The 21525-nt window shown below is 38.4% G+C and overlaps 1 protein-coding gene across 4 annotated transcripts; it reads left to right on the top strand.

Moving 5' to 3' along the window:
- Positions 1 to 3207: 3207 nt before the first annotated feature.
- On the top strand, positions 3208 to 21049 carry LOC307124731 (uncharacterized protein). 4 transcript variants are annotated; one of them, XM_079814158.1, is made up of 12 exons: positions 3208 to 3408; positions 10326 to 10461; positions 10703 to 10802; positions 10900 to 10985; positions 11097 to 11265; positions 11361 to 11540; positions 11644 to 11766; positions 12046 to 12158; positions 13062 to 13089; positions 13174 to 13276; positions 13357 to 13459; positions 13599 to 21049. In XM_079814158.1, exons 2-12 carry the CDS (start codon positions 10327 to 10329, stop codon positions 20148 to 20150), a joined length of 7692 nt encoding a protein of 2563 aa, XP_079670284.1. In that variant the 5' UTR covers positions 3208 to 3408; position 10326; the 3' UTR covers positions 20151 to 21049. The 4 variants fall into 4 exon arrangements, with proteins under 4 accessions (XP_079670284.1, XP_079670283.1, XP_079670282.1 ...); XM_079814157.1 differs by having other exon boundaries at positions 12043 to 12158; XM_079814156.1 differs by lacking the exon at positions 3208 to 3408 and adding an exon at positions 5019 to 5097.
- Positions 21050 to 21525: the final 476 nt, after the last annotated feature.

Here is a 21525-nt window from a genome sequence, read left to right as displayed (position 1 = left end):
ACAAGGCTAATAAGCAACAGCTGAAGACAATGAGTGATGATGAGACGTCAGAGCAGGCGGCCAGGGTGGAGCAGACAGGGCTGAAGATACCCACGGCGGAACAAGCTGAGCAGGTGGCCAGGGTGGAGCAGACAGGGCTGAAGATACCTATGGCAGAGCAAGCCGAGCAGGTGGCCAGGGTGGAGCAGGCTCTGGAGTGGGTTCATGGGCTGGAGCCGACACTGAACTCTGGTCAGGGACTGGAACCAATATGTGTGCAGCCCACACACACATTATAGCTGTGGCCCATATGGCCAACACTGCAACCTCAGAGGACTCTGGCATGGCATCCATGATAGCTGAAGGATAAGGTGTGACGGCCATCTTGGCTGAAGACTCTGCGCGCCAGCCATGACGTGACAAGACTCTGGTATAACGGCTATGATGGGATTATACTCTGGAATTGCTGCCATGGCGACTGGAGACCCTGTCATGGGGGCAATGTTGGCTGGAGGTTCTGACATGGGAACCACAGGACGTGAAGGCACAGAAAGCACAGGAGTAGCAACCATTATAACTGGGCCTGCTGGTGATCATGGTGAACCAAGCTCCTTGACCACTGGAGCTTGGTGTATGGTGCCCTCCCCCAAAAAAGGTTTAGGGGAAGAGTCCTCAACTTCCCCAACAGTGAAAGAGGACCCACAGCCAACAACAGAGCATAGTTCAAAAATTAAATCAACGACCTGCGAGGACCATCACGGATGAGCCTTTATTGATAATATTCATTGAGTCCATAACAGAAGAAATCTATGAGAGCATACTCTGGGAGGTTAGAGAAATGAGCAGTGTTCAAGAAGTCCTGGATATGGTATTTGAGGGATTGATCATGTCGTAGGCGGATGTTTCTAACTGCTGGATCCATAGGGGTGAGGTTTTCTGTTACAAACTGCTCCGAGACTTGAGAGAGGATCCAAACGCAGCATTTATTGAATAATCCAGAATCGTAGTCAATGCAGCAGTCCATGACAGAATAACAATAGTCTATGATGGAGTGCCCACTGGTAGACAACCAGGGCACTTCAGCATGGTGACTGTGACAATACCACAGTTATAATTTTCTAACATTGCACATTATGGTGGACATGGAAGAGTCTCATCTTTGTCCGAATGATCTTCTGCATCAGATTTTCTTTCAGGTGAAGTCAGATTCTACATTTGACTAGTAGCCTATGCCAGACACTAACCTGCAAGATTTTTTGGTAACACTTTCTATGAAGCCTGTATTTATAATGCATTATAAGGGTAATCTTAATGCATTATACATGCATGCCTAATGCCTTGCAAACAACTTTATACTATGTTGTATCATCTGATAAACAATCATAACAACAGTTACAATACATTATAATACTTACCTATTTGTGGTTACAACTTTTAAGTGTTACAGTCACATGGTCACCTGTCACTTCTGCACTTCACTTCCCAGCATACTCCTTGACTCTCACCTGCATGCACATCATTATCACACACACCTGCACCTCGTCTGCACCTTCATCAGCACTCCTGTTTAAGCACACACCTCACCTCAGTTAAGGTTCCGGTCTCGTTCATGCAACACGGACTACCTACCTGTTTCTCCAGCGATTTCTACTTTGTCCTGTTCTCCAGCGATTACCTCCAAGCATTGCCTTCACTCTCCATGTTCACCTGTCATAGCAGGTCGAGATGTGTGCATCCTACCTGGTTTCCTCTTCACCGAATCCCACGAGTCCCTGCACCTGTAAGGAAAAGACATTCCATCATTCTCACGTCCACAGAACATCAAGTCCCCATTGTCTACTCACCTGCTGATATTGCCTGTTGCTTCGTGCTGTCTCGAATAAACTCTGTTAACCATTCCTCTTGTGTTTCGAATATACATTATGTATACATTAAGAGTACAATACATTATAACACTACATGAAGCCTGTATTATTAATGCATTATAATGCACACATAATGCCTTATAAACAACCTTGTGTTGTATCATCTCATGAATAATCCTAACAACAGTAATAATACTTACATATTTGTGTTTATAACTATTAAGAGTATCATTTCATATATTTTACTTTCCCAAGTCTTATTTCTTGACATTGTTTAGTTAATACTTCTTCTTATGAGAGGTCTTTTAAGTGACAAAAACGAAGTCTTCTTTTAATGTCTTAAGTGGTTATAAGATATTTACCTTAAAGTCAAATCATGTTTTATTCATAAAAACTGCACATTTACAAGGTTTTACCAAATCTAATTCCATGTAGTAATATAGGGGGGAAAAGCATGTGAAGAAACTAAAAATCAGAAGCCCAATCCCATTTTAACAAACATTTTAAAATTGATTTTTAGAAGTGTTATAACACAAGTGTATGTGCTGCTAACTGTTATTTTGTATTCATGTCCAGCTTTTCTTGTTATTTTTGTTCTTGTCCTGGAAATGACAAGCAAAGATACATTTAAATACACAAAATAATATGTTATTTTACAGTCTGGTTAACCACATTGTAAGTTAAGTTTGGTAACTCACACACATGTAAGTTGTATTTTCTAATGTCATATGTGTATAAGGCGGACAAGAATGTGTGAGGGTGTTTCTTGGCAAGCCAGTATTCCCATTCAATGACAATGAGGTGCTCTTGCAAAAGTTTAGTTGTCCAGTTGCCATGGTGGCGCCATATATCCTTAAATCCATATATCCTACATTTAGAGCATAAGCACGCTCTAAATGTTGTGGTGTTGTGTATAAGGTTAAGGCATCATCATGCATGCATTATAATGCCTTAAGAATACCACTGTGATGCATTATAAATGCATGTGTCAGCTGGTGTTACAGTAGGCTACTTGTAAAAGTTATAACCACAAATAGCTAAGTAGCTATTATAATGTGTAACTTGATATGATTATTTATCAGATGATACAACAACACATTATATGGTTGTTCATAAGGCATTATGCACGTATTATAATGGATTAAGAATACACTCATAATGTATAATAAATACAGGCTTCATAGAAAGTGATACGGATTTTTTTTCTGATGATAGGCCTAGCTCCTTCACATTTAATTGTTTTTTTTTTCTTTTCTAAATTCTACCAATAAAACGTGCTATTTCAAATATGTTTTTTTTTTCAATATAAAACGCGTTCCAGATTTAGGCCCAGAATGTTGAAGGTTTTAAGCAGTGTGAATGTGATTGCATAACGCGATTGTGCGCTCAGTCATCTCCCGTTGGCTGCTCGTGCGCTTCTCAAAGTGGAGGGAAAGGGAGTGAGGGAGGGGGGCTTGAGCTCGCGCTTACACACACAACTACTATGTAACAGCCACGTAATATTAATTCACGGAGATTTACGGGAATTCAAACATATTATAATCGACGGGGATTTAAAAAACAGGTAAGTTCCGCTTGCTTTCTATAACAAATGCTCTATATGCTTTGTCGTTATTTTTGTTCTTCAAATCAGAACAATGTAATGGCGTGACGTGCCAAGTACACATCATCAGCGCACTGGATTATAGTGTTTGTTTACTAAGCTTCTCGCTCCTGCTTGAGTTTACCAGGTCCACTGTTGAATGAATCATGCATATTTATTGACATTATTCACTTTTGCCCATGGCTGGTCGTTCTATGTCGAGAATTGTTTGCATAAAACTGTTTTAACACTCTTGCACAATTTGCAGAACATGTAAGAGCAAGTCCATGAATTTTAATTAAGTTAGTTCATTATTAATGACACATGTGCGCTGTATGTTATGCAATTGCAAGCTTTTGGGGGCTGCATATTTTGCCAGCGTTTTACCTGACGAATAGCCTACTGCTCGGTCAATCTAAAGAGCGAGTTTAAATTCTCTCGAAAGGCCCACAGTCGTCGAATATATATTTAAACTCGAAAGATTACGATTCAAAAGACACATGTGCGCAGTTGGTCATCTGTACTCAAAACCTCTCGAAACACATTTCGACTGTCGTTCAAACGCAGACAAAAGGTTCCGAGGGAATATTCTCGTATAGATTCTTGTGTTTCTCCATAAATGTCTCTAGCTGCGATGAAGGAACATGTGAAAAAATGTTGGATTAATTAAAGGTTTGTTTTGGTTCGTGGGACTTTAAATACAGGGATTCCTCCTGCAGCGTCGCGGGACACACACACCCACTCTGCTTTAGCTTTCTGATTTACAAACACTTTCAGGGCTTTTGTTAGAGGCCCCATGCTTTTCACTGGCGACCCAAAGGACCCTTTCTTGCATTATATTTTAGATAAAGCGTTCGCTTTGCGTGAAATTCGTCTGGAATTTATGTATCTTAACTTTATCTATATTTGTAAAATGAAGCCTATACTATTGGTGGTATGTTTCAGGTGACTGCTCCCAAGTGCTATCTCAAAAGTCTTTACTGTACATAAATGAATACATTTATTAAATTGTAATCTTTCATTTATTAATTTAAGAAAGTTTTATACACATTGCAGATAAGTCTCACATTTACTTATTTAAAGAAATATATTTTATTAAAATGTAAAAATGTATTTGAATGCATGCAGCAGATAAATGTTGAGACCAGTTGAGTAGACATGTAGAATTTTTGTATGACTTGTTTTTATGTTGACCTAAAATGTCACATGTATTTGCCATGTGCAGAGTGCCTCCTATGTGTATTTTAAATGAGCAATGATGTGTTAAATTGGTCTGCACAATACACTTCATAAAAGTCTGCTGTTCTTTTATATGGAGATTGCAGGAACACAGTGCATTTAGATTGGATAACAACCTTTTAACCTAATATCATTGATAGCTTTGACTTGATCGTATGAATCCATACATGACTGGCTTGTAAAAGAGGGAGTTAATCTAAAGTTGTCATCAATTTTGTGACTGGAACACATCGTGACAACCTAGATAATTTGCAGAGACAACCAGATTGCACACTGGTTGTGCAGTGGTAGTTTACGGTGAGCATGTTTCTGCAAAGAGCTGATAGTCATATTCATTTGCCCTGCAGGTGTGTACATGAGGAAGGTGTTCATCTGGTTCTCAGCAAACCCAAACCCACAGACACACACAAAGCTTGCTTTTCTGCCTCACTGGTAATGTTTCCTGACAGAAGGGCCATTGACTAATTCATAAGGCAGCCCTTAACTGTTTTTCCTATCAAATATATAGGCACAAACATGAACAAACCCACTTTGTTATATGGCTTACTAACAACAACACATTGTTGTATCGACTGGTTCAGGCACAAGCTAGCATTCAGCCTGTGCTCATAAATGCATAATCGCTTACATATTGACTCATTCTCTTAGTCTCTAGGGTGTCTGTTTTGTGCTCAATGTTTTTCCCTATACTGCAAGTGTTTACTGTGTTTACTGTGTATGTCATTTAGCTTTGCGATGTGCACTTTCAAAGGTAGTATATGTATCATCTGTCTCTCTCTGCGGTCTCTACAAGTATGAAATTACACACTTGATCTTTAAGAGGAAAGCCTTGGCTGCAGGATGCAAGGGCAACTTTACACATTAAAGGAATGTGCAAAACCAGAAAAGGGGCCCACAGCACAGATGACTCTTTGTTTTTATGTTTATTATTATTTTACATCCCACTTATATGTTCTTCGGCTCCATGACTCCAGAGCTACTTCTTATGAAATGCAAAAGATCTACTAATGTCTATATGGTTGAGATGAGGCATTCTAATGTGCCACACCTCCTCATTAAGCTATTCATGATACATTTTTCTATCTCCACTGCAATAATCATCAAAAGCAGTTGTCAGTTCTATCACTCAAGGGCAATTTTTAGCCTTGTGTCGCAAGCAGCATTTATCACATTCCAAAAAAGCCACCGTTAAAGAGGTAGAGACATTTATTCTGCCATTCAAACAAAGTGATGTTTAGCTATATGCTCATCAGGAATTGCACAACTACATTATCTACAAAGAAACATTGCTTAGATTTGTTCCAATACCAAATTCAGTTCTTTTGAGAGTTTTGAAAAATTGTCAATTGTTACAAACTTTTGTTCTTTTGAACTTTATGGGGGGGAAAAAGAATCCTGAAAGAAATGTATTAGTTTCTACAAAAATATTACGTTTTCATCATTGATAATAATAAGAAATGTTTCTTGAATTACCAAATCAGCATATTAGAGAGATTTCTGAAAGACCATGTGACACTGTAGACTGGAATAATGTGCAACAGTTCTCTTTTTTCATCGGCACTGGTTCCGGAAGTAATTTTTTCCATTCATTGGAAAAAATGCATTGCTCCATTTACATTCTGTGAGTGAGATCCCACCCCGATGGGCGGGTTGAAAACATGCAGAACTAACTCCTACTACTGGCTGTAGTCTCTAGCATCTGGCCAAAAAAGCCTCCGATCATTCGAATATACCACGGGTTTCTACTGATACAAAGCTTTATGCTAATCGCTGAAATAACCCTTTAAAGGTTAACAACAGAGGCCAAACTATTAGCCTAAATTCAGTTGCTAATTATTTTTAGATTTAATAATCAACACTCAAATAACAACATGTAAACATAGGCAAACATGTAAACTTCACATAAGGCAGTTTTTGCATTAACTTCTAAATCTAATCTAATCTAATCTAACCATGGAACTGATACGCAGAAGGTTGCTGGTTCGATCCCAGCGGTCACCAGTGTGTCCTTGTTGAGCAAGGCACTTTACTCCATGTTGCTCCAGGGGGATTGTCCCTGTACAAAGGGCACTGTAAGTCGCTTTGGATAAAAGCGTCTGCCAAATGCATAAATGTAAATGTAATGTTTACTCCAGTTCGTTGCTGAAATATAATCATTTATACATGGTGGCTGTCATTTTCATGACAGATTTATTTAAACATAGGCCTACATTAAATAATCCAGACATCACTAACAGGTTCAGTAGAATATAATGAATATATAGGCTAATTTATTGTATATATTTAGTTAAAAAGTTGATTTCTCTTGTGAACTAACAGCTGTGGACACTGAATGACTCCTGAGGTAAATTAGCCTGGTTAAAACCAGACCATTCTCAGTAGTAACTGAGTTATGGTCTGGCAAAGCTTCATAGACAAATAATTTCCAAAGGGGCGTCACCAACGGGCGTCGCTCAAATGCCTCTCGGCGCAATTGGATAGACCTAAAACCAATCAGAGCGATGAGGGATATGACGTATGCAGAGCGACGGAGAAACATCTGAGACTCTGGCCGTTTCTCAATATGCGTTCTTGTCTATACTTGTGTTCTCAAATAGGAAATGTCCCCGGTTTCCATTTCAGAAATCTGGTCACCTTACCTAAACCACATATTAATGTTTAATATATTATTTTTAAAATGTAAACGAAAAGAGGCAGGGTGTTTTATACTTCGTTTTATTATAAATATATTAAGATAATCAATGTAGGCCTAGCTACGCGTTGCCTGAACCACATTCGTGTGGCTATTATTATTATTATGTTTAATTTTTTATTTTTTTATGAAATGAGGCAGTGGTGTTTTATGACATATTTCGTACGCGAACTTCTGACTTGCGTCCGTGACTTACCAAGTTTGACTCCGGAGAACGAACTCCCGAGGACGGGTTGGACACTAGTCCGCCTACTCTGCTAATGGACAAGCAGCGTTCTTGACAGTATCACTCAGTATATATTTGTATATGTAGTGCACGCAATGCATATTATCTTCAATGCATGTTTTTAACAAAACGAAATATAAAAAACCCAGCCTCTTTTCGTTTACATTTAAAAAAACACACACACATAATATAGGCTATGATTATCACTGTAATAAATTAAATATGACACAAAACACAACCCAGTCTCTTTTTGTTAAATGTCAGTTTATGTGTGATCATCAATAGCAATTATAAAAGTATAAGTAAAAGGTATAAGAAGCTATACAATAAATAAAGCAATTCAGTCAAAGTCAGCGCTAGGAGACTACAACGGTAAAGTTTAATATCTTAAAAATGTAAAGTTATGAAACTTCACTTTGTCCTCAGACAAAACGATCTGTCTAGGAACTAATTATAGATTAATGAGAGCAAAGATCAGCCGTTAGATCTACACAAGACGAGACGGTTTAACCACTACAGAGACATCAGAGCCAGCGGCAGACGGCAGAAGGACTGGCCGAGGAAAGGCGCCTCTCGGCGGGCTCTATGATCGATTGAGCGCCGCTGAACCACTGGAAGTCACAACTCCGAAAACGGCAGATCAAATTTTTTAAAAAGGCGCTCTCTTTATAAATAAACCACAGATTTGAGCTTTAAACAACTTCATTCACTCCTGAAAAGGACTTAAAACTATATTTTGTAAAACATTAACACTACCAGAGGACTCTCGCTAAGACCCATTCGTTTAGCCACCAAAGGGCCAAGCTGGTATCAGACTTTTGCCGAATCCAGTCGGTAAGACAGCGATAACATCTTTTTTAGATATAAAGGCTTCGAGTGTTGTTCTTTGCTCGGGTTTTAAAGGTCCCGTTCTTCGTGTTTTTTTGAAGCTTTGATTGTGTTTACAGTGTGCAATATAACATGTGTTCATGTTTCGCGTGTAAAAAAACACAGTATTTTTCACACAATGTACTTATCTGTGTACCGCTGTTTCCACTGTCCTAAAAACGGCTGGTGATTTCCCTGTTCTATAAAGTCCCTCCTTCAGAAATACGTAACGAGTTCTGATTGTGCAAGCGCTTACCGTGTTGTAATTCGACCGCAGCTTAGCGCACGTGCCAGCAGTTCCTGTGTTGTGATTCGACAGCAGCTTAGCGCATGTTGGAAAGATCACGCCTCTTAACGTAGAGATGAATGCGTTCAATAATCTCTACAGCGTCCCTGGGAAAGCCAAACAAAGGTGATTTGACTCCTGGATGAAAATAACAGCGTCTCGACGACATGGCGATAAACACACTCAACGCAACAGTTCCTTTTCTCCACGCGACCGTCCGCTTCTCCACGTGGGACAGCAACAAGACCGCGCCCCCTTTTTCGCGTTTCTTTGTGGGCGGAGGTTAGTCTGTTCTACTGCTCTACTGACGTAATTAAAGAAGGAAGTACCAGGATGTAGTCCAAGCCAGCCGTTCGCTGTAGGCTTTGAAAGGGAACTTCTGTTAAATAAAATATCTCGCTTGGCATTGAACTTTGAGCTTTATAATTTTACAGGTATTATTTATGCTCTAACAGCAACATTACACACTAACTAAAGTTTGAACAATGGGATCATGCGGAATGGGACCTTTAACGAAAAGGAGAAGTTTAAATCGCTTAAAACAGACGCGATAGCTGATTCGAACGAGTGATGCTCCACAGCAGCGGCAAATCTGCTTCAACGTTGCTGCGCTGTCGTCATCGTGTAAAGCCCGCCCCAACGTTTCTAATTGGTGCCGCGATTTCTAGGGTTTAGAAATGGGTTTGAATGGACTCTTTGCCAGACTACTTGCAGAGCAAATCTAAATTTGCCGGAAGTTGTCTGGGTTTTCCCAGGCTAGAGGTAAATGTGATGCTACATGACAATGTGATGCGTCTCTCCACGGTTGAAACACTGATTGAGCGAGTACACGACATATGATATGTTTCAGTAAGTTGTAATATATCCTCAATATACCTTAAGATTTTAATTCATGTTTATTCTTTAGGAAGAGATGATATCTTGTTCACTCGCACGCCGCCGCTTGAACTGACGCGCCTATACAGTGATCAGTCACGCCACATTAAAGAGCATTTCAAGGGCATTTATCATTTGAATTTCGTGATAAAATGGACTGAGTACTTAATATGTTTGTCTGGGAACTCGGATTGAAGTATGTTCCGCGCTTAAAACAAGCCGACTGTTAACTGTTAATGATTGCATTCGGCAATTCGTACGATTCGTACGTGCACCGTACCAAAGTCCTGTACTGAAACGGATCGGTACCAATACGTGTACCATTACACCCCTAATATATATATATATATATATATATATATACACACACAAACGGACATAAAGTGATTCAAATGGTAATAAACAAATCACAAACAGCTGTGCTCATTAAATTAATAACCATGACAACATATAATGGTGGGAAACTAGAACAACGAAAACAAACTAAAAGCCCATGATAATGAAACAGAACATATAAGTTACAATGACTGTTTTTGCTGTATTTATGTTGGTCCCAAACCACACTCAAGAGTCCAAAAAGCTGTGAAAAAGGGACAATAAGCAGTCATACATTATCGTTTACAACTTCCATAGCCAAGTTAAGACATACATTTTTAGATATTATGTGAGGGGTATTTTTTTTTTAAACAAATATACTATAATTTCTCCCATAGGATGGCATATCCTGTAGATATTCTGACAAATGTGGATCATGAGTCCTTAGAGCTGGCAGCCGAGGAATACATGTCTCAGCTCCCCTGCAGAAATCCTAACACAGTGGAGTACCTCAGCCTTCCCGATTCCAAACAGGTAAAATGGGACGTGCTATCTATAATGTCTGCATCCTTTCAAAATGCATAATTCTCAGGAACGTTTAATATTATTGTTTTTATATTTTTGCATTTTCTTTTTTTATTGATGGCAATACTCTGTAAGCAACATATATATATATATATATATATATATATATATATATATATATATATTCTTATATGAACAATGTGGTTTCAAATTGTTTTTCACATTTTCAAGTATGTTCTCTTGGTGACAGATAGAGATTGGACTCGGCAATGTGAGTTTTGTCCCTCTATATGGAGCAGATACTACAAAGAAGCTACTTGCATTGTTGTCACCTGATGACTTTACCACAGGTAATATGGTCAGAAGTTATGAAAATCTGAATAATTTGTAACATATTGTAAGGTTAACATTGTATATATTACCAGACTTATTACATTATATCTGCAGTTGTCGGGCTTTATTTGTTGGGTCAGTGGTGGGGAGTTGAAGATGTTCTTAAAACAGCAGAGCCCTCAAGAACAGGCCTGATCAAGGTCAGTGTTTTCTCTTTTTTATGCAAGGCTAGTAATGCTTATTTTGAAAATATGGATCAGTTGAATACATTTTTTATAACTACTACATGACTAGTGCCATGCTTATCGTAGGTCAGTACTCTTGGGGAGAGGATAGTCCTATATGTTCTCAACAGAATTGTGTTGAGAAATGAGAAGAGCAGTGAAGATGTTTCCTTTCTCTGCCATTGTGATCATGAAAGTGCAAAAATACTATGGAAGGATGGAGAGGCCATTGGCTTTTACTCATACAAACCCAAAGGTAATGACAGTTCCTTTTAAAACCTCATATACACTTCCAGACCTTACTTGTTGTTTTTACGTTTTAGAAAACTTCATATAACTCTTCACTTACAGGTAGCTTGTGCAGAAACTTCTTGACCCAGTGCTATCAACTTCCTGTCATGGACACAGTATTTGTCAGGAAGTGTTACCGGGGCAAGGGTCATGGCATAAAGATACTGGAAGACTTTGTTGGTAGCTTCAGAAAGGAGTATATAGGGTTAAAATTCCCTCTTTCAGAAGCTATGTATAAAGGTATAGAAACAGACATACATTATGGTCAAATGTCACCTTTTCTCACATAACAGTTATTATTCCTGGTTTCTACATTTGGTATCTCTAAACTCTTTCTTTACAGTTTGTGAAAAGTACTTCAGTATATATCCAGCAGACAAAGAGATTCTGTGGGAAGTGGAGAAAATAGGAAGCCCTTTCCAGAGAACTCTAATAGCAAAAAGGCTACAGAATTTGAAGCTAAATGGTAAGGGAAATGTCTGTATTTTTAGCTTCAGTGATATGTAAATAAAAAACAAACAAACAATACATTGACTTCTAAAGCCATGTTTTGCCTATTCAGTGCTTTTGTCGGTGACGATATCTTTGAATAATGTTAATCTTGTAGCTTTTTTCAGCGAATATTGATATTTGCGATCACTTGTGATGATAAATGCATTAATTAATTGCTTAGCATATCATGTAATTAATCAGATTTAAAAAAAAATTGGATTACAGCCCTAATGATGTTGTTCTTTATTAGCAGAGAAGGACCAGGTTGTGAGCAAACTGAAATTTGAGGAAGATGATGTCACTGCTCCAATGGAAATTGAGATCACAAAGGTTCAGGAAATCACTGAATACACAGAGGAGATTGTGGTACATGAATTTCTGATTCTGTTACCTTTGTGTTGACAGAAAATAGATTTGATTAACTAGTTTCCGATGTGATTGTATATCGGTTTTGGCAAATTCAGAACAATTCGATTAGCAATGATTTGATTCAGTTTTTTTCACAATTATAGGATTATTTAAATATTTCCCCAAATGTTCAATTCAGCTATAAAGCATTATATTCATTCCGATTGATGAATCTGAACGTAGTGTTTACATGAACGCTAAATAAAGTGAGTGGATGTGCGCGTTTATATTTCACAAGCTTCTGATCGGAATCTAATCTAATTAGATCTGGCCAATTAATTTTGATTGACGTGGTTACATGTGACTTTTTATTCCGAATGTGCTACTAGTCCAATTACAATCGGATTATTAGGGGCCATGTACATGCAGTTAGTGAAGTAAAGTCAATAATATAGATTAATATTAAGTGTCGCCAACTAAGCAAGCCAAAGGCGACAGTGACAAGAACCCAAACTCCATCAGGTGACAGAATGGAGAAAAAAATAAAACCTTGGGAGAAACCAGGCTCAGTCAGGGGACTAGTTCTCGTCTGACCAAATGAACACACATGGTGTGATTATGATTCTAGGCTGCATCACAAGTCAGATTGTGGAATCGATATCAGTCAGGATATTTCATGCAGTTCCTTCTGCTGGAAGATCGGGATACATCGTAAAATTTCACCAACTCACAAAATGAGTTGGCAACTGATTTAATTTTGAACATTTTTATTATATAAATGTCAAGATGGATGCATATGAAAGATTTTTCATCCAATGCATATAAAAAAAAAAGACTGAATCGTTAAATACATATTGAATCAGTAAATTATGAATTATATTATGAAGTAAATCTTATGTCTAATGTTGATATTAACTTTAGGAGGAGACTATTACAGACATCACCAAAGGCAAGTATAATCTTTTGGTTGACCAATAATTTGTTTATTAAAGACTCTCCAGCCAAATCTAACTGATGTTCTTAACTGTTACAGAAGTAGATGACATACCTGTCACAAGGCGTGGCAGAGGTAGCAACCTGATACGCAGAGGTATCAGAGAGAATTCAGAGGAGAGGCTTTCAACGAACATAATCAGGTAACATATTGCCTTTCAGCAGAATACCATATGACAGTGTTAATTACTACATTGTGTACACAATTAACTTTCTCTCAAAGGGTGGAAGAAATTGAGGCAGGAGTTGAAAGTCCAATTGAGCTGGCAACCGAGGAACATCTTGATGACACTTTTTCTGTAAAAGAATCAGAAACTGTACTCAGGGTATGAATTCAACCAATGTTTGTTTCATTACTAAATAGTTTGAACAGTATTACTGTACTTTGTTTTCCTTCATGTATTTCTTTACAATTTTTCACACTGTCAGTACAGTAATTAACATCTGTCTTCTCTAATTTGGCAGAGTACAAAAGACACAGTAATTGCAACTGTGACAAACATTTCAGAGCATAGAAGTTCACAGAAAGAGGATGAACAGGAAATTGAAAAAGACAAAGTCACAGCTACATTAGAGGGGACTTCAGTCACCCACCTCACCACAGCTGGGGAAATAAAGAGCCAAAGAGGCAGTGAAGAGGAATGTGAAATGGTCAGTTTGGAGCACACTGTAGTAATACAAGGAGCCACTATAGGGTCTATTGACCAAAGCCAACTTCAGTCTGTGGTGGATATAGAAATTGTCAAGATGAGTACAGGAAATGAACAGGAACAAAATGAGAATTTAGAAAAGAACAAAGAGGTTGAGGAAGATAAACCTGCATGGGAGGCAGAGAAGGAGGAAATAAAAAAAATGCTGGATGAACCTGAAGAGGAAAAGGTTGTGTGTGGTACTGATGAAACATATAACAATATTACAGCTTTAGAAGAGGTGACAGATCAATCAGGGACTCTTGCTAACGAAGCAGAAGCAGAGTCAGAGGTTGAGGAATACAAAGAAAAAGAAGAGCTTACAGTGGAAACTGATTCTACAATGGAGGCTGAAATCACACAGGTTGGGGAAACTGTAGATGTAGTTCCTGAAATTTCAGAAATAGACCAAGAAGAAGCACCACAACAGTCATCTGTAGAGTCTGCTGAAGTTCAAAAATTGAAAACAACACCTGAAGAGGATAAGGAGACAGTGGAGAATATCTCTAAGACGTTGACATTGAGTGAAGCCAAAGTTGTACTTGTAGATTTGCATAAACTTTCTCATAAAGAGACAAGTGATAATAACAGAGAGATAGATATTGCAGAACAAGATGAAATAAAACACACAATTTCATCGGAGCAACAAGCAACTGAAGAGATTATGAGAATGAAGGAACAAGATGGTACATTGGACACAACAGAAGGATATAATGTAGCAACTGATGCCAAAAAAACTCCAGAACAATCAACTGGATACAAAGAACAAGAGGGTGAGCCAGAACCAGAAACCGCAGAGGTTGTTATTCTAAGCCAAGTTGAGAAAGAAGAGGAGAAAACAAACACTGAACAAGCTAAAGAGGATGTGCAAAAGAAAGGATCTACTGACACCCCTAGTAAATCAACAAGTCTTAGAGATCAACCTGTTGACCCTGGGGTGACAGTTGACAGCGCTTTGAAACCAATCAAGATCACCCCTGTTAGGAGATCTACACGTAGCAAAGCAGTGATTCAGCAGGTAGAAAGTATTGAGCCACAAGGTGAGGCCAAATTTAGGACTGATGAAAACCCAAAGAGGGATGAAGTTATTGCAGAGGATGTAGGTCCTGAGAAGAGGGAAAAGGCAAACACAAATGTTGATGAAACATTAGTCATTGAATCTGGAAGTTCTGATCTTCTGAAAGCTACAGAAATAGATTACAAAGAGAAAACACCTCAGATTACAGAGGCTACTGAGGGGGACATCCCACTTTTAGAAGCAGATGCTGATGAGGATGTAACAGAAAAGGTTAAAGAAATCAAAAATCTGGAGAACAAGGAAGCAAATTTAGCTGGACAAATAGGCAGTGGCATAGAGATGAGCAGTCTTGCTCAGGAGAAAGATGTCCAGGAAGAGGAGGCAGCAGTCAGCACAGAGAGAAGTCTCAGAAATAGAACAATAAGAGTTCGGTCTCCACTGAGAAGGAAATCTAGACATGTACAAAAACAAGAAGCTGAAGCAAATGTTGAACATCAGAAAAGACACACAGTGGTGACCAAGAATACCACTGAATCAATCTCAATGACAGAAGAGAGAGTTGAAGAAATGGATCAAGAGGTCAACAAGATGGAGAACAAGGAAGCAAATGTAGCTGAATTGGAGCCAGTGGAAGAACCAGACATGATTATAAATGAAAATGAAAAAACTTCAGCATCAACAGAAGAGACTGTGAATGTCTGTTTACCAATTATTACAAAAGAGACCGGTTTTGAAATTCTTGATGATATGGCAAACGCAAAGCCTGTGGAAACTGCAGTTGTTGTTACTGAGAAATCCGAGCTACTTATAGGTGTAGAAATAGATGATCAAGAAAAAGAAGCAGAACCTGATGAGGAGACAGAGATAGATGATGGTACTCCAGTAGTAAAATTACAAAAGGCCACAGTTGTACTTGTAGGTTTAAACAAACGTACCCAAAATACAGAAGAGGCTGGGACTCCAGAGGTCTTAAAACATCCCCTAATGGAGGAACATCTGGAACTGGGTGTACGAGATAAAAGTGAACAAGAACTGTGCAAGCTGGCATCAGAAGAGGGGGAACAAAAAGAGGAAATACAAACACAGGAAGACACTGAAGTGATCCCTGAGGAAGAAAAAATAGAGGAAGAAAACACAGTTGAAGAGCAGAACAAACTCGATAAACAAGACATGACATTCGAGGAGCAAAAGCCAACAGAAGATTTGGCCACAATGCCAGCTCAGAGCAACCTGGTGGAAAGGACTAAAAATGAAAACAATCGAAATGAGGATGAAGGAGTGAGCAGTCTTTCTCAGGAGAAAGAAAAAACTGAAATGGTAACAGAAAAGAGTGCTGACAAAGCGGATCAAGAAGGTGTAGAAATAGATACAGAGGCTACTGAGAAGGTGATCCCATTTGTGGAAGCCGTATCTGAAGAGGATGTTGTAGAAAAAGAAGCTAAAGAAATCAACATGGAAAACAGTGAAACAAATTTAGCTGTGACAAAGGACACAGACGATGAGGCACCTGAGATGGGAGAAGAAGCCAATTTAGAGCAACAAAAAAATGAGAAAGAAACAGCTGAGACAGAAAAACCCATGGAGGTGGACCCAGCGGTTAGCAAGGAGCAAACATATGTTGTAGAGGGGACCACCATTCAAATAGAGGAGGTCTTACAGGTGGAAAGCGCTGAAACCAATCAATGTGACAATGCAAAGATCACAAAGAGAAGTTCCAGACTCAGTGCAAAATCAGTCACATCTACACAGAATACCAGAAAATCTACACGTCTCCACAAAGCAAAGTTGGAACCAGTAAAAGATGCAGATATGAGTAGAAATGAATACAAAGAATCCTCAGCAACAACAGAGGGGACGGTGAATGTGTGTATACCAATAATTACAGTAGAGACCAACTTGGAAAGTCCTGATGAAATACCAAACACAAATGTTGAGAAAACTTCAGCTGTTGGACCTGAGATCTCTGTACTGCTGATGGGTGTAGAAACAGAAGATAAAAAGGAGACACCTAAGATTTTAGAGGAGGTCACACTAGAAGCAGAACCTAGTGAAGAGGTAGAGAAAGATGATGGTACTCCAATAATACAGCTGCAAAAAGCCACAGTAATACTTGTAGATTTAAACAAACTTTCCCAAAGTACAGAAGGAGAGAGTGACACTCCAGAAGTCCAAGCACATTCCAAGACAGAGGAACAACTGGAATTGGATGAACCAGATAAAAGTGAATATCAACTATGTATCCAGACATCAGAACATGAGGAACAACAAGAAGGACTACAAAAAGAGGAAAATACTGAAAAGACCCCTGAGGAAGAAGAGGACAAAATGGAGGAAGTAAACTCAGTTGAAGTGCAGAACAAACTTGATAAACAAGAAATTACATTTGAGGGGCAGAAACTAACAGATGTTTTGGAAGAACAAAATGTAAAGGAGACAGAGATTGTAGAGGAATATAAGGCAGTCATAGATGATGATGTGGAAGAAGCTGTAACATCTATAGAGCATCCAGACGCAACAACAACGGCAGACAAAACAAATATAATTAAGGAGACAGAAAATGATAAAGATATTGCTTCAAAAGAGAAACAAACAGACAGTGATGTAGAGATGAGTAGTCTTGCTCAGGAGGCACCAGAAGCTGTCCAGGAAATCTTAGAAGAGGAAGTACCATCCACCACAGAGAGAATTCTCAGACATAGAAAAATAAAAGTTCAGTCTCCACCAAGAAGGAAATCTAGACGTGTACAAAATCAAGAATCTGAAGTAGATGTTGAACATCAGGAAAGACACACAGTGGTGACCAAGAATAAAACCGAAGCAGTCTCAGAAGAGACAGTTGAAGAAGTGGATCAAGAAGTCAACATGAGGAATGAGGAAGCAAGTTTAGCTGAGTTGGAGCCAGTGGAAGAGGATATTGAGAAGTTTGTCCCACTTGTAGAAGGAGAACCTGAAAAGGATGTAATAGAAAAAGGATTTGAAGAAATCAACAAGATGGAGAACAAGGAAATAAGCTTAGAGAATGATGCAGCTCCTGAGATGGGAAGAGATGAAGCCAATTTAGAGCAACATGAAAAAGAGTCATTGGTTAAAATCGACAAAGAAATAGCCGAGTCAGAAAAACACATGGAGATGGATAATGTTCCATTGGTTTGCAAGGAGCAAACATATGTTATAGAGGAGACCACCATTCAAGTAGAGGAGAAGGTCTCACAGATGGAAAGCTCTGAAAATAAAAGCGAAAGGATCATAAGGAGAGGTCTGAGGATCAGTGCACAATCTGCTACATCTACACAGAAGACCAGAAAATCTACACAGAAAACCAGAAAATCTACACGTCTCCACACAGCAGAGTTGGAACCAGTGAAAGAAGCAGATATGAGTAGAAATGAAGGAACCTCATCAACGACAGCAGAGACTGTGAATGTCTGTGTACCGATTATTACAGCAGAGACCAACATGGGAAGTCCGTGGAAAGATGGAGATTCCATGAGTAGAAAGGTGGAAACTACTTCATATGAGCAAGTGAGAGACATATCAACTGATAAGGTGGATGAACCGTTGCCTGACAAAGCTACAGATGAACAAGATGAGACCAAGAGCTCAGATGAAACAACTGAAAATGAAATTATGGTAGAAATGGATAAAATACAAAAAGTTGTAGAGGGGGGAGTTCAAAAAGACGAAAAAGCAGAGCCTCCCCAGGAAGACACAGACCAGAAACTAGAGGAGAATATTCAAGAGACGAGAGAGGATGAAGTAAGAACAAGCTCAGTAGAAGAGGATGCTACTCAACAAGAAGAAGCAGTGTCAAAGGAGAAAAATGTGGGGGAAACCAATCTGACAAATGAATTCAAGATAACAGCTGTGGAGGGGAATGTTGCTTTAGAAAGCTCTGATCAAGAAACACCCCTCATTACAAGAAGTCTCAGACACCGAACAGTAACAGTCCAGTCTACACCAAGAAGAAAATCAAAACGGCTCCACAGACAAGAGGTGGAGCCAGAAAAAGAAACTAAGGACAACATATGTGGAAATGAAATTGACTCAGCAATACAGGATTCAGCTGATGATATAAATATCCCTATAGAGGAGGAGAACAAGGCATTAAATGCTGAGAAGAACATTACAGAATTTGAAAATTTGAAGACAAAAGAAGGAGAAGGCATTATTCAGGTAAATATAGAAGGAAAGGCAGAGGAAACAGGGACAAAAGATGATACCGTGGAGGAAGGAAATGAAATCCTGTTTGAAATCAATGAAAGTAATAGTGCCAGCCCAGAAATCAATGAACAGGACAAGACTCAAGAGGAAAATCTTGAGAAAGATGTGCAGTTGCCTAAGAAACAGGAGGAAGAGGTCTCTAGTGTACAGGAGGAAGAGAAACCCCTCCAGGAAAAAGAAAATGAGGGAGCAGTGGAAGGAAGTTCTTCTGATTTGGAGGAAACAGCAGTGGAAAGGAGAACCCTGAGAAAAAGAGTGACTGTTGAAACGGCTGCTCCAAGAAACTCCAAACGTCTTCGCAAACAAGAGGATGATGAAGATAGCGAGCAAGTCAAGGAGGCAGTTATAGGACAAACTGAGACAGTAGAAGTTACATTTACAGACAATGTAGAGCTGAGCTCAGAAGTACCTGCAGCAGTTTTTGAGGGGGGTGGAGAAATACAACAGAACATTTCAGAAGGGACTAAATCAGATAGAGAGTGTGATATACATGAAGACACCAAGACAGATGCAGGTGAAGCTCAAGAGGAGCAGAAAGAGAAAAGAGTAAATAAACCTCAGACAGATGAGGATAACGAAGAGGTTACGGAGCAAAATAGCAAGAAAGTAGAAGAGACAGGTGAAATGGAGAAAGTGATAGAGCAACACGTGGAGACAGAAGAGCAAAAACTTGAGTCCAGTACAAACGAGGGCTTCACTTTAGAGTTGGAGGTAGAGGAAACATCTGATCAAGAAGAAAACAGAGCAGATGAGGAGAGCAGAGTGGCCATGGAGGCCCCAAAAGACATATTCACATCTGCCGAAAAATCTGATGAAGCTGAAGAAAATATCTCTGATGAGGATGAGAAAGGTCTTGCCAGTGAAAAGCATATTCTTCAGAGTAGCTCAATTATATCTTCAAGCAGACGAAGATCAATGAGACTGCAAATGCATGAATCTAAAAAGAATACTATGGAAGATGAATCAGATTCCGAGGAGGCAGATATACAACAAAATGTGAAACGGAGTCATCAGAAAAAAAGAAAAGCCATAACTGACTTGACACCTGCACGCAGATCAAAACGCTATGTTAGGGACAAAATTGTTTAGCAGATTTGCGGCTCTTGTATTAATACAAGCCTCCTATGCATTGCTTAAGGGACCTACCAATGATATAATGTGAAGTTTTCTATTACATTTTCACTTGCAAAATCATGCAAATTATTTTACAACAACTTTTTTTCCCTATAGTATTAGGGATTTTATGAAATACTTGTTTCTTGAAATTAGGATTTACTGGTGAATTAAGCATGCTAAGTATAACATTTTAGTTGGTAATGTCTAACTACTATAGTATTTTCAAGTTAGACACAGTTATTGTTTCTTTTTAAATTTGTATTCTATATTGTGCTTTGCACATTCATTATAGGTAGATTTGTAGCACTATTTTTATATATTCTATATATATATTTTTTTAATCCAGAAAATTTTACTAAATGAATTCACATGCAACAATTCACTACATTCAGTTCTGGATAGGATGCTAAACTAAATATTGTTCCTCATTTTCAGAGTGATTTTTTCCCCAATGTGCAGTATGTGCTGCCATCACATATAGTGTACCTTTCAAATGTGAGTTTGTGACACGTTTTGTGACTGCAGTCTCCCAAATTATAGAGAATCTGCCACAACTGCCCTTGTTTTTATTGCCAAGGAAATTATACTAGTCTTTTGTGAATCTCAAAGCGATATATTTTGTAACTGGACCCTTTGTATCACTTTCATACCTTTTAAATAACACATGTTTGTGATTGTGTAATGCTATAGACTTGTTAAAGGTTGTTTCTTTTACACTTCATTATGTTAGCAGAGCAGTTTATGTAGCTTAACGTTTCACTTTTCACATCGATATCAAATTACTTTTTTCATTGTCCTGTGAAAAACTTTCCCTGAACTGTGATTTGTCAGCTACTTTTTTTTAAATGTTTAAATAAAGCCATAAATTACCTGAGGTTATTTCATTTTACTTGTGTCAATTGTATGTTGATATCTCTTGCGATCCTACAGTTGTTTCACATACAGTATTTTTTTATATATATATATCCAACACTAATTGCAAAGTAGCTCACATAAAATCTACATAAAAAGTCTTATAAGATGGCAACAAAAAGTAACTTTTAAAAGCACAAACTTTAATTTATTTTGCAGAAGCCAAGTAACATCATCAAACAAATGATGCAGGACTTTTATTCAATTTTTTCCAATTACTTTTAAACAAGTACAGTTAATATGATCCTAAGATCATTTTTAGTGGATAAAGTCGGCAGCTTTGTCATAATGATCACAGGTATTTCAAGCATCACATTAACCAGAACATGTCCAGCTTTTTACTTTTTTATCTTAACCTGAACAGTTTGTACATTTATTTCTATAACATGCAAACACTTGAATTGCCTTTTTATTTGTATGTTTGCTATAAGTATTT

The sequence above is a fragment of the Gobio gobio genome (genome assembly GCF_949357685.1).
Source record: "Gobio gobio genome assembly, chromosome: 4".
NCBI classification, from domain to species: domain Eukaryota; kingdom Metazoa; phylum Chordata; class Actinopteri; order Cypriniformes; family Gobionidae; genus Gobio; species Gobio gobio.
This window is presented reverse-complemented; position numbering and strand designations above follow the sequence as displayed.

Bases quoted from the DNA above. Each gene is read 5' to 3' on its own strand.
- LOC307124731 (XM_079814155.1), top strand. From the start codon at position 5,021: ATGAGGAAGGTGTTCATCTGGTTCTCAGCAAACCCAAACCCACAGACA. The intron at 10,803-10,899 runs GTAATATGGTCA...TTATATCTGCAG, and splicing joins ACCTGATGACTTTACCACAG to TTGTCGGGCTTTATTTGTTG. The intron at 12,159-13,061 runs GTACATGAATTT...TATTAACTTTAG, and splicing joins AATACACAGAGGAGATTGTG to GAGGAGACTATTACAGACAT.